The sequence below is a fragment of the Chaetodon auriga genome, chromosome 7, assembly GCF_051107435.1.
Source record: "Chaetodon auriga isolate fChaAug3 chromosome 7, fChaAug3.hap1, whole genome shotgun sequence".
NCBI classification, from domain to species: domain Eukaryota; kingdom Metazoa; phylum Chordata; class Actinopteri; order Chaetodontiformes; family Chaetodontidae; genus Chaetodon; species Chaetodon auriga.
The window spans coordinates 25,469,208-25,483,437 of record NC_135080.1 but is presented as its reverse complement, the minus strand read 5'-3'; the positions used below and the strand labels follow the sequence as shown (position 1 = coordinate 25,483,437).

The 14,230-nt window shown below is 40.8% G+C and overlaps 2 protein-coding genes across 2 annotated transcripts in view; both read right to left on the bottom strand.

The window, feature by feature from the left end:
• The window catches only part of brip1 (BRCA1 interacting helicase 1), a 45,849-nt gene extending 45,576 nt beyond the window's left edge, over positions 1–273 (bottom strand). Inside the window, exon 1 of the mRNA XM_076734364.1 lies at positions 99–273. The gene's annotated coding sequence lies outside the window, so the exon portion shown is untranslated. The remainder of the gene's footprint in view (positions 1–98) is intronic.
• Positions 274–987: 714 nt separating this feature from the next.
• On the bottom strand, positions 988–8,160 carry LOC143323872 (protein phosphatase 1D-like). The gene is made up of 6 exons (XM_076736023.1): positions 7,511–8,160; positions 6,418–6,646; positions 4,819–4,943; positions 4,239–4,420; positions 3,786–4,010; positions 988–3,426 (listed from the first exon to the last, which is right to left on the bottom strand). The coding sequence occupies exons 1-6, from the start codon at positions 8,034–8,036 to the stop codon at positions 3,037–3,039; spliced, it is 1,677 nt and encodes a 558-aa protein (XP_076592138.1). The 5' UTR covers positions 8,037–8,160; the 3' UTR covers positions 988–3,036.
• Positions 8,161–14,230: the final 6,070 nt, after the last annotated feature.

The window sequence follows — 14,230 nt, the reverse complement described above, 5'->3', positions numbered from 1 at the left end:
CTAACACCCTTAACTAACACGGTTTACTATTTAATTAGTTTAACAAACGTTATTCTCCACTTGTTTGCTGTCTGTGTTTGTCTAAAGTCGTCACCTACCTGAGACTTCAGTCACTTGTAAGCTATTACTGACCTAGCAAGAACTGACGCTAATGCTACATTTTCCACCTATTCTTTGGTTTACTGTGTTATCCATAACCAATGGTTAAACTGGTAACACTGGTCAAAGAGTATAAGAAACTAATTCGGCGAACACACGCTGTTCACTGTAGCTGCCTTTCCATGATTCTTCCCGCTCTGAAAAATCACAATCAGGAACATGACAGGAAGTTAGCCACATTACACTTTAGAGCTTCCAACAATCGCTTTCAAAATAAAATAATCGCGGAACATCTGTGGATTGGAAACATCATGGAATGCGTTGTAAGTAAAAGCACATTTGCTGTATTTTCTTTCTAAAAATCATTTGGAGCAATATGGTCTTTGTACTGGAAGCTTTTACTGGATATGTAACGATACTAATACTTATGACAAGATAGTGGCAATTTTCACACTTTTATTTATATTTCTTGTGATTTTCCGGTTACATTGGGCAGCAACCATGGTTGCAACTTGACTTTTGACAAGGAGCGCAACGGAAGTGACGTTGTACACATCCGCGTCGGGCCCGGCCTGCGTCCTCTTGATAGGGTAAAGATCTCACTGGATAAATGCACCTTTGCTTTGGGACATAGTGATGGGATGGCGATGAGAAAAGAAAATACATTTAGTACCGGACTGTGCCGAATTAGGATGATGTAAACAAGTGTAGCTGACATGATAACACTATGCTTGTAGTAAAGTATGATTAAAAAAAAAAAAAAAAAAAAAAAAAAAAGCAAAAATGTACCCACGATAAGAAGAATTAAGGAGAAAACAAACTTAGGAGGACACATGACAGATGTAAGAATGCCAAAAAAAAAAAAAAAAAAAAAAAAAAAAAATCATTACTTTACTTCAGAGAGCTTTTTATTTAAATAGGTTAATTTCCAGATAAGTGTTTTTCACATTTACACTGTACACATGCATTTATGCTGTTAGCACAGCAACAGAGTAAATGAGTGGACTACTCAAAAATAGTATATAAAAATCATACAGGGATTCCAAGCCAGGTAATGGACTGTAAAACATGAACATCATCATTCCTCCAACACTGCCAATCAACACTGTGCAATATTTTTGAACCAATCCATAATGCTACAAAATTTCTTGGAGCAATTGCACTTAGCTCAATGAAAATACATCATCATCATGTAACAAGGTTCTTCAGAGACTCAGACATCTATCTCATCTGTGTCATTACTGTCTCACAGAGAATGTTTCTCATCTGAATCATACACTGTCGTGTAACTAAAACATTAGCTGCAAAAGAGGGCACAGCCATGTTCTGCAAACTCTATTCAAATGAATGAAGATTCCCTTCTATTTGATGGAGTTAAAATCATTTTTGTCCTCAAACGTTTTTTTACTTTAGTCGTGTAGGCATCCATTCCTAACTGCATCGTTTTCATTTTCAGGCCAAAACTAAAACTAAAACTCCCTTCTCAAAGACAATTAAGGTCACCATAACAGTGCAAAAATATTGTCTTACAAAGTCCATGCGGAGTGTATTTACTCACAAATGAGCCTTGTGCATACATGAGTAACACAGTAACAATACAGCTGCAGCTGCAGCATGGAGGGACAATGGCTTAGATAAGGGGAAAGTTAAAGAAACCTCTCAATCAGCCTCAATTATTATTGTCTTGTTGTAAACAATATAAAACGAGGATGCAGAGTGGACTGATGATGAAAGACAGTCCCCTGCCTGTAGGGACCAGCATGCTTGTGAGAGAGCATTTTTCTTATTTCATAGATGTATGGCCAGACGTAGACAACATGGCATCACTGATACCTCCAGTGTCACCACAATGGAAGTCTGGCAGCACAAAATGATCATTAATGTTGTTTGTAAACATCAGGTTTTGTGTTGGTCCCTCAGAACCAAAGGAAGTCTTAGTTCTCCAGCTACCTGCACATTCAGCAAACACAGAGGCAGAAATCTATCATTGTACAGACAGACACAACGACCTCTGCAAAAGCTCCTGCACAGCAGAGGGCTGTTGAAAGGCAATTCTCAGGAACACAGAAAGTCATTATCTAATGTATGAATGGGTGGAGCAGGCTCACACAAGTCAAGACACCAAAAAAACTCAACCGTAATGCTTCATCATAAATTACAACAATGTAAGATGATTGAAAGAGTGGATCGATCCCTTAAGATGTATTGTGCAATTAAAACTTTAAAACACCTTTCATAACGTGAAACTTCACTGAGGGCAGATGTGTTATGGCAAATACATACTGTCAAAGAAAAAAATGCTACAGACACTTAGTACACATATTTATATATCGATATACACAATGTAGTAGCTTATGGTTTGTGACTGTAGCAGCACCTTCAGTTTATATTCAAGACAAATCTCCAGTGATAAAGTAAAATGATGAGAATTAAAATACATAAATATTTTTAAACACAGGGTGTGCACACAATGGTATAGTGAGAGTGAGGAGGAGATGACAACTGTGGTGGAACTCTTTTTTTCATCATTGTACAATAAAAGAATGTATAAAAAATATAGATTTATTTTAAATGAACAGTTTGACTTACTTTTCAATATCCCTCTAGAAAATGCATAATATTTACACCGGCATCATTACTTATACTTATTTCTAAACTGTGACCAGGAAGAGCTGAAATAAGATACAAATCAAAAATCTGATTGTGAAGAAGACGGTAATCAGCATTTCAGGGAGGAATTTTGGAAGTCAGAAAAATGACCACTTTTCCAAAAAAGCCTCAAGTTTTCAAAGGAGTACTGTACTGGTGCTGAACAAGAAGACACGTCTTTCCACAACCTCTGGAGCACGGTTGGATTGAATTGTGAGAATGTGCAGGAGAGCCACTAGTGACAAGACTGACAGTGGGAGGCAGCAGGCTGATGTGTCCGTGTGTGTTTCAGCACACACACACTGTGGTCTTATTGTGCTGCTGGAGAATGGGGGAGACGTTACTGGACTCCTTCTGTTTCTTCTCTACATTGTGTTGGGCTAGTGGCAGCCTGTCGGCAGTCCTGCGCCGTGCCTTCTTAGCTGACTGGCCTGACGATGGTGATGATGATCCGTTGATAGTTCTTTTGTTGTTGGGTGCCCTGCTGCCAACTGTCCTGTCAGTGGGACTGGACTGACTGGAAAGCTCAGCACTACTGTTTGGACACAGTGGAGTCAGAGTGAATGGGTCAGACAGATCCATGTGGTATAGGCTGTTGCTTCCCGATAGTCCATCTCGTCGCTCCAAGGCAGGGAGGAGCTCACACATGGCAGAGGGAGAGTCTTCTTCAAGAGGGCGCTGCAAGAGAACATGTTAAAAAAAACTTCAGCACCTACAAATAATTCATCTTTGACTCAAACATTTTGACAGCGTGATTGTGAAATCCCTCACCAACCGTCTGAATTTTCAGAGCCTTCATTATTGGCTCTCTCTATTATTACAGTTGATTTACATAATCTGGTCAAATAATAGTATTATGTTGTCCAGCAAAATGAAACCATGCAAAAGAAAGTGTTGAGGGTTTTTTTTTTGTTACACTCCCCAATAATGCCTCACATCCACATGTGGTTCATTATTTGGGTGCAAAATAAATTATTTTTTACAAAAAGAGTGTGTTGTGTGATTTTTGAGCTGCGTTTGTGTCATCCTGGCCTCACCTGAAGGAGAGGAGTGTCAGCGCGGGATATGGAGGTGGGAGGACACTGGGACACCTTGGCTAAGTCGAGCAGCACCTCCTCATGGTGCAAGGTGTCCTTGGAGGTCCCGGGCTCCAGCAAGGCGATTACAATGGCGCTGGTGTTGTCAGCACGCAACATGCGCTGGCGCCATCGCAACAGAGCATGGCTGACCAGCTGCCGGGCACTTGATACCCCACATGGAGCCTGCAGCATGGAAGGCTGTTATTACACTGGTCTGATATGAGCAGGTATCGTTTTAGACCTTCCTTTTGATCATGTTTGTTGAGCTAACCTTTAGTCAGCCTACAACAGACCTTAAAGCAGGCAGGAGGAAGCCATTCATCTACTGTATAGTGATCCAAAATGATAACTGCTACACAGCTACCCACCCTTTACACAATCAAGTCTTTGCAAATGTAGCGTTCCACTCACCATTGCCTCGTCATTGTTCTGACACATGGAGATAGCCTCTTGAGGTGGCACCATGTTCCACAGACCATCGCTGCCCAAGATGATGTAGCGGTGTTTTCTGGGATCAAGGGTTACCACACTAGTGTCTGGCTCAGGAGAAACCACAAACTCCCCACTATAGAAGTCATAGCTCCACAGATCGCCTGTTGCAGAGAAGACAAACTTAGCTGAAGACGCCAATGTTTTTAGACTCAGACTATCTATGATGACTGGCCGGGACCCAGAAAGCTCTAAGCACACTGTTTGTGAATGCAAAGAGATCAAAAGTCAGCAATGAAGGGGCTATTATACACTCAAGACCTGGGGTAATGCTGGGGACCAAAAACTCTGGAATGATCTACACTCATTTGTCAAAAGATCCTACATCTCTGATAATTGGGAGTTCTTCCTGATGAGCATTATTTTGAGGGTTTTATGGTTGTGTAGTTTGACCATTTTTTTCAAGGTCAGACAAAAATAACTAGATAATTCTAGTAATTCATTTGTGCTACCTTCCTAACAGGTTATTCACTGAGATAACTGTGATTGCTGCTTTTCCTACCTAGAGCTCGGGCTACCGCCAAGAATGGTATCTGGTCAATGACAGTGCTCCGACGGACTGGGCCATTGTGACTCAGCCTCGGTCTCTTCCAGACCACCCGGTTCACTCCAGATTTCTTGATCACACTGTTAACAGATAGAGAAGGGGAGAGAAGAGAGAGGCTGCTACTTACTTCACACAAAGTATGCACAAATTAAAAAAAAAACAGTTTTAGACATAATGGGTGGACTGTATAAACAAAAATTACACATAGAAGACAGGTTATAAAGTACACTGAGCTAAAACTAATGCTGTCTAATCCATCATTCCACCTTCATCCACTGATCCTTTTGATAAAAATGATCTTTTACACAAAGGTTTCCAATTATTGCAGTTTAGTTAAAAACGGGGTTTAAATCAGGGGTGTGGAACCTTTTTCCTATCAAGGGGCATTTAAATTTTCGTCTTTCAAGAGCCAAACTCAGTGGCACCCCCAGAAATTTTTCATAGGGGTGGCACACACAGGGGGGTCACTGGTGATTGTTATTTTGCATATGCGGTGAAGGGATGCCTAAACAGTTATTTGCCACATACGTCACACTAACTTCTGTATTGTCAAGAACTCCTTCTCTATGGTGAGGATGATGTCAGATGGTAGTAGTGATGATGATGATGATGATGATGATGATGATAATCGCAACCACTTATCCAGGTTTGGGTCTGTCAGTATTGAGCAGATCTGAGTCTTTGCAACAGTTAGTTTTGAAAAGAGCTGCTCACAGTGGGAGGTCATTGCTTTGCAGCTCAATCAAAAATCAAATCAAAACTTTATTTATATAGCACTTTTCATGCATAATAAAATGCAACACAAGGTGCTTTACAACAGTTAAAAACATTATAAAGGAAAAACAGAGAAATCCCATCCCTTCTTCGTATGTACACACCCACACACACACACACATTCTCACCACTGACAGTAGGGAGACACGGCATTGAGTAATTTGATTTGATACTAAAACATCTTATCAGTACACATGCCACAGACAGTACAAAGAACATTATCCTTTGAGGCTGATAACATTTTGACCTGCTATTGTACAAAAGAGATGCCCCTTGGTTACAGTTGCTTCTTTGTCATGTATAGGGGGTGGTGGAGGTGCTGAATCTTGAGAATGAATAAGCTGTTACAACAGTTTGATCCAATGTAGGTCCCTGTGGCAGTTAAATCATTACAAGTTCTGACAGGAAATCTTCAACTGAAAAGTTTTCTTTTGTGGAGAGTTACGGTTATGTGTCCTGAGCAACGACGTGCTGGCCATGCTGCAAAAACACCCTTTCCAACGCAATAACTACGTTACATGAAACACAGCATTCTATTCATTACAGTATTACAACTTACTGTTTTTCTTTTTATATTCCTATTCTATTTTATTTAAAGCCTATTTAATTGTACTTCACTGTTATTATTTTTTATTATTCTTATTTGTGTAGTAGCACCATGGAGCAGTGAGGAATGATTTGGTTCAGTTGTGTACTATGTATATGGATTAATGGCAATTAAAATTAATATCACATTTAAATAAAATGCAAAGGTAGGGCATCTTGTAGGTTAGTCCTTACCTCCCTCCCAGACCTTCAATACGCTCCCTCTCTCTGGGTAGTTCTGGTTTGTGATCTTGTGTGACTTCCACAGCTCTGATGAATGGGACTGAGGGGTCATCCTGGACCCCTAGAACCACTGCAGAGTCCCCAACGTGTGCTACATACATGCGGTTTCCTCGGATGACAACTACGCTGGCTGTGGTGCCTGATGTGCTTGGAAGGCCTGTAAGAGTCTTTGGCCATTCAGCTAAGAACATGAAAGAGAGAAAATGAACATATTTTATTAGCTATAATCAGTTGGTGCTAAGGAACTGCTTACTGCATATTCTCCTGGGTCAGGGTTACAGTGCACTGTAGGCAGAAAATAAATGCTCCAACTTGTTGATGTAATGAGCTTGACGAAAACACTACAACATTAAGGGCAGTTCGTCGGACGTAGGTTGTCCTGGAGCGAGTATGTCCAATGTTATCAAAACCAGTCATGCGCTTCACAGACACTGTGTGTAGACACAAGCTGTAAGACAGCTAACATGCCCAGGCATATCCAGGCAGTCACCTGAGCAGACTGCCGGTGTCCACATACATAACACATATTGGCTTTTTAACGATTCAGGAGGTTTTGTGATGGGTAATAACAAAATACTTGGACAGTAGAGTCCAAGAAAATGATAAAATATCATCCGAATTCCACACAGAAAATAACTTGTAAACATACGTCTGAACTGATAAGGTAATGTTGCTGTGTGTCCGCTTTGTTTGGAGTCAACCCGGGAGCTGTTCGCCCTGTTGCGTTTGGTTGCTAACACTATTAGCCCCATAAATGATGTTATATTTAAATAGCAAAACAGTAGCAAATAGTAAACATGGCACCAGTGAATTTAATTTAGGTAGGACAGACAGAAGTTAGCTGTGCGCCACAGTCCACGAAGTAAAAACTTTCAGGGTGGAACGTAAACATTAGGCCACAGACTACAGTCTAATTATGAGGTTTGGCATGATGGTCGTACTAAATGTTACTGTAAAAAGAGGGAGGGACAGACATGTGGTAAATAGTCCCTATTGACAGCTGATAACGTTATGTCATAATTTAGTAACGTGTTGGTATACTTACGGAGCTTTTTCCACATAGCGTGGTGGCAGGCGACAAATCCTTTGCGTATAGCAGAGCAAACATCCCGGTCACAGTCAGACCAGAACCCCCGTTGCTTCTTCATGAACTCCCACAAATAGTCTCGCGCAAACTGCGCAGCCTCGCGACCCCCGTGCCCGTCAAACACAGCGAAAAACGCGACGGAACGGCGGGAACGACTCGCAGTGCTCGGCTCAGCTCGCGGCGGGCTCTGCCCTCCCTTTAAAGATATTTCTACAGATATGCTTTGGTCTTCCGTTCGTACAGGTTCACACGACACATCTAACACATGCGAGGACTCCATGGTTTCTTCAGTGCGGTCTGGATGCATGTCGCCGGCCACAGAACGGACCATACAGTCTCCCCCACTGCTATATTCTGGCTCACCCAGCGTCGGCTCATCTTCTCCCGGCTCGGGCTCCACTATGACCTCGGTCACATCTTCCATGTATTTCCTGCCTCCTTGGTCGGTAAAAACACTCACTCGCATCAATAATGCATTTTCCATGGCTTCAGAAATAAGTTGCCTTCAAATCTTTCGACACTGTCACCATATAAAAATATAGAAGAGTACAGTTAAATGCAGCGCGGCGCCCTGCCTTTGTTTATGTTCGAGCGTAGTAGGCATGCTCAAACGTGTTGACGTCAGAGTCTGTCTTCTTCTAGCACGTGGACGTGGCAGCGCCAATGCAGCTGTTGCCCTCTAGCGGGTTGTATTGAAAATACAAAAAAGGAATTAAAGGAGGGACGTTAGTCCAAAAAAAAAAAATCCTGGGGTTGCAAGTTTCGAAATGGAACCTGGGAAAAGTGAAATTAAATTCACTGCCAAGGCCTTGATGAATAAAATAGGCAAGCTACAGCAGGAACACAAATTCATTGTGATTAAAATGAAAGGGCTCATACCAGAAATAAAAGAATGTATGGAACAAAAGGAACGTTCTTCATATGTGCAATCCCATTTGGAGAGTTTAATTAAACTTTGTGAAAATGCCACCATGTTATGTAATGATTCCTTTACTTCCATAGGGTTAACAAAATAAACAAAATTAATGGTTTGCCAGCATTGTGGAATACAGTAATCATTTAAAGATGATGCTCAACAGTGGTTGAGTAAGTCTGAGGAATTGTTCCACAATGGCAGCCTTAGTCAATCTTATCCTGCTGCAACAGCTGAAGGAGAGCTCTACTTTCTAATAGAGGATGAACTTCAAGTACCCATGCAGGCTGCATTCCTAATCATGACAGATGATATGCAAGATGATGTAAAACCAGGCAACAGTGTGTCAAATGTGGGAAGCAGAGCAACCAGTTCACAAAACTATTGGACAAAAGTCTGCTGCTGCTTCTACAATTTCTTCTGTGCATCTTAAAGCAGAGGCGGACTTGGCAGCATTACTGACAGAAATCATTAAAGGACAAACATGAAATGGAAGAAGAGGAGGAATGACTAAGGTGAAGGAAGGAGCAGCTTCAGTTAGATAAGGAAATTGCAGCACACATGGCACACATGTTATGATCTCAACGCATCCTAAGTGGAAAAAATTCCAGAACAAAGCTTTAAAGATGGAATGAACTCTCATTTGGAAAAAGTAAAATTAAAACCACATGCTCTTAGTGCTAATGCCAAGTCACTTATTCAACAAATGTCAGTGTTACAAAAGGAAATTTAACATAACTACATGGATCCCAGAACAAGGCCTAAGGAGAAGCTATCTTAGCTCATTCATTCTGAGCCAGTGTCACTTGCCATGAACCCAGGCAACATTTCAGGTGTCAGTATGCTAAAGTGAACAAACAAATTCAACATGAAGATGCTTTGAATGCACATTTTGGGTCAGAAAATGAGGATCGAAATATGTTAGGCATTCTGAGAAAGAAAAATGAAATAACTACACTCTTGATAAAACAGCAAAGATCCCAGTTTTTGATGGTGATCCATTACAATATCATATCTTTTTGAAAGCTTTTGAGAAAGGTGTTAAAAGAAACACTGAGAGCTAAAGAGACTATTTTTCCTGGAACAGTACACTAAGGGTCATGAGCATTGTGTGGAAGTTGCCTTACAAACTCAGGGACAAGCGGAGAACTGTAGTCTGTGAACTGCAGGAGACATACAGTCAGAGACCTATATTCATTGACATCACTAGATTCTTTGAGCGACAAGTGAAAATCTTAACATACAGGATGCTCCCTCAGTGACAGTAAATTAAGGTGTAAAACAAACTCAAATCACAGCCTCATCCTGGAATAATGAGAACTACTTTTGCCACCACTGTAGCCCCTGTGGAAAACAAAACTCAACCTGAACCCAAAGAGAAGGAACATATTCAAACAGCAAAGAGGATGTGTCTTTGCAGTGGATGAAGGCACACAACTGATATGTGTCCCCATTCGGATAAAAGGACTCACAAAGAGAAGACAGCCTTCTTGAGAGAAAAGGGTGTCTGTTTTGGCTGTTTGTGTATTGACACATCAGTAAAGGTTGCTGAAAATGGATTTCTTGTGCAAAATGTGGTTTCAAACATCCAAGTATACTTCACATTTCTCCAAAAGAAAGGAAAGAGGAAATCAGAGGTTACAGTGGACAACACTCTGGTGTCCAGTGGTCTTACTGGGCCTGGTGATCATAATTGTAAACTTTCCATAGTTTCTGTGCAACTTAAGTCATAGAAGGGGAGCAAAATTGTTACTGCCTATGTTTTCTTGGACCAAGAATGTACAACAATTTTCTCTATAGAAAATTTGATGCACAAGATTGGTCTCACAGGGAAGAGGGCACATATTTTCTTGGAGACCATGTCCTAGGAGAGAGTTGAAAGTAGCCATATTGTGTCAGGACTGGAGGTAGCCAGTTTAAAACATGATAACTTCTGCAAACTTCTGAAGACTTACCCACAGGAGTGCATGTCTGTCCACTGTGGAAACATTCCAAGGCAAAGGGATCTTCAGGGATGGCCCCATTTGAAACGTGTCCATTTACCTGAGATAGATGTCAGGATTGGGTTGTTGATAGGTACAAATGTTCTTCAGGTCTTGGAACCATTGCAAGTGAATGGCCCCTAACAGATCAGCTTACCACTGAGGACAAATGAGCTTAGCATGCAAAATAACAAGAAAATTGTTGAGAAGCTGAAGCAGAGCCTTGTGGAGATTTATTATTTTATGCAGACTATAATGCCCTCATGAATGATCTTGTTAGCAATGGTTGTGCTGAAAGGGTGTCTGAAGGTGAATTGGAACATAGTGGTGGCAAGGTCTGGCACCATGGTGTTTATCATCCTACCAAAAGTTAGAGTTTTCTTTGACTGTGGGACCAGTTGTGGTTATGGCAGATCTCTAAGGACCAAATCTTACCAGTTCATTGATTGGGGTGGTGACCAGAATTAAGAAAGAGCCAGTAGTGATCATGGCAGATGTGGAATCCATGTTTCACCAGGTAAGGGTACTGAAGATGCTGATTTGTTGAGGTTCCCCTGGTGGCCAGAAGGGGATTTGAAACAAGGCTTCACTTAAGGATGATGGTGCATCTCTTTGGAGCAATGTCACCTCACAGCTGTGCCAATTTTGCTCTCAGGAAATGCAGATAAGATAATAAAGAACAATTTAGCCAGGAAGCAGTGGATAAGGTTCTAAATTTCTTCTATGTTGCTGATTGTATGGTGTCAGTGGCTTCAGAGGAGGAAGCAGTATGTCTTTATTATGACCTTGTTCCCTTCTGTGCTAAAGGTGGCTTTGGGCAGGGATCTGCTACCTGTGGAGAGACTACCTGGTGTGGAATGGTGCATTCAGTCCAGTGCTTGTAAGTTTAAGGTTATGAACACACCACTTACCAGACGAGAAATTCTCTCAACTGTTAGCTCCATTTATGATCCTTTAGGAATCTTTAGTCCCACTGTCTTTAGGGATCTGTGCAGGAGAGCACTCAGCTGGAATGATATCATACCTGAGTCAGTTGCTAAGGTGTGGATAAGTTGACTGCAGGAGCTCTGCCTTTTAGAGAACTTGCCAGAACTGAAACAACTGGACTTTGGGGGAACAACAAACAAACTCACCATTTCTGTGATCAAGTGAAAATGATGAGTGAGAGAGATGATGAGTAGTGACTTACTCGCTCTCACATAATGCACTTTCACAAGTATTCAGTGCCTTTGTCATGGGAAAAGTTAGTGTATCTCCGTGGAAGTCTGCTACCATTCCCCAAATGGTGCTTGTTACTGCCACAATGTCAAGTTACATGGTCTTCTTGTGGAGGAAGGAGTTCCACATGAATGATCAGGATTCTGTGTTTTGGACAGTGTGTCAGTGCTTAAATATATCAGGAGTGAGACTTCCAAATGTTTCACTTGGATTGTTAGGTTTAAGAGTTGGCTCTTATCTTTATGCCAGAAAAGGAGACAACTGAGCATGGCTCTTGCACAGTCTGATTTAGATGTGGAGCAATAAAGCTGTTCATTGAAGAAGGATATGTACACTTTCAAGAGGGGCACCGTTCCAAGTTGTTTGTCAGTGGATGAGATTGAAAAGGCTGAACTGCAGGCTGCAAAATGGCAAAAGTGTGGAGGTTTGTGGTCACATTTATAGACTCTGCCCACTGGTAGAAGATGGTGTCCTGAGACTTGGTGGTTGGCTGAGCAGGTCATCTGTGCCTGCAGAAGCTAAAGTTCCCATAATATTGGCTAAGGATTTCCATATTTCAGACATGCTTCTAAGGCATATCCATCAGGAAGTGGGGCATGGTGGTTGTAACCAATCCCCAAACTGTGGGAGAGGTACTGGATCACTGGCACTGGTGTAGCCATAAGGTCAGTTCTATCTATGTGTGTCTTCTGTGGAAGAATGAATGCTCATCCAGTGTCCCAGCAGATGGCAGACTTATTTTATGAAAGGGTAATTTAAGATTAAGACGCATTTATTCTTGTCAGAGTAGACTATTCGGACCATTTCAAGTGAAGAGCAGAAGAACTGTAGTGAAGAGGCACAGTGTCATTTTTACTTGCCTAGCCAAATGAGCGATCCACATTGAAGTGGCACCTTCACTAGATACTGACTCTTTCAGAAATGCACTCAGATGCGTTTTAGCGAGACATGGTAAAGTTCTGAAACAGCAGTCTGATAATGGGACAAACTTCACAGGATCAGAACGTGAGTTGAAAGCAGCTGTTAAGCATTAAAACAAGGGGCAGCTACCTGAACCGGCCAATAACTAAGATCTGTTAACTACAGGACGCTGAAGCTGGATAAGGAGTGTCTGCTGCACATGGTGACATTTTAACCTCAACCTTGCCTCTGATTTTGACTGACTTGACACAGAATGATGGTCTGACATTCTTACTGAGCCTGGGTGTTTGTAACCTCTGGTCTGGTGACTTATGACTCAGAAAAGAGAAGAAAGAAGATTATGTTAATGTGAATTGTAAAGTTGATGTTTGGACTTAGATTGTTTCATGCCTATCGATTTGAAAATTGTGGGAACCATGAATGAGTTCAGAGAGTAATGCATTTTCAATATTAATAGGGTTTGTGCTGGTTTATATTTTGGTATGATTATTCTTTCGTGTTTGTAATGTTGTTACGTATTATTGTGTGATTGTGGTGATTATGGAGAGAGTTGAGTCACACGGGTTTGGGTGGCGACCCTCATTGTTGATATAAGCACCTGTTCATCTGTGTGCAGGGGGAAAGGCAGTGAGTGAGTCACTATTTTGTGTTGACTGCCACTTTCTTTTGATTGCTGTGATTCTCTGATTATGAGTTTGTGAAGGTTATATTAGATTTACTTTTTTCATTAATTAAAGATATTTAATGTTTTTTCTTGGACCTCAGTGAATCTTTTGGTAGCGTGTCAGACAAATTATACCAGGCCTGACCTCAGCCTTTCTGCAACTGTTTAGTTTGTTTCCCCAAGTTACTACAACAAGCAAGAAGCAACGTGTTTCATAAAGCTTGTTGAGATTCATCAGTGAAATGACAGTACAGTCTACATGTGAAACAAAAAAATGATGGAAAAATGTCAGGAGAGCATTGGCTTATATGTAAATACTACCTTTAAACATTCCTGTGAGAACAGCGATGCACACATTAAAATAAAACACAGTTTGAAATAAAGCAGTTTGTGTATTCTATCATGTTTCATGATTTTAATGTCTTATTTTCTCCGGATTAAAAAAAAAATAACACAGTATAAATGTTATGTTGTATATGAATAAACTTACTTTTAAGCTTTTTATTTTATTTATTGAAAGACAGAACAGTGGAAATACAAAGACAACACTAAATGTGCTTTTTATCAAAAGGTCAGTATTCATCTGTATAATACATTTTCAGTTAATCAGTATCATAATTTGGGTCTAACCCTCCTCATATTAAATTATTCCGACCTCCTAAACATTTTGTCGCATTTTGTCATTTGTGACACAGACTAATTTACATCTTTAATTTGAATATGTTTGCATCTACATTAGATAAACTATATAGGAATTCTGAGTATTTTCACACAGAAACTCCTACTTTTTGGATAACCAAAGTTGTGGACAATGCACATACATAAATCCATAAAGTTGTGTTCAACAGCAAAGTTAAACGTCCTCATTTTGAGTGGACGACTTTCTCCGTTTTATCTGCCAACTGAGCATGTTTAAATTGGAGTTCCGGTGTTTTGAGTGGGTTTACATGGCAGTATTGTTTAACATTATGATAACAGAA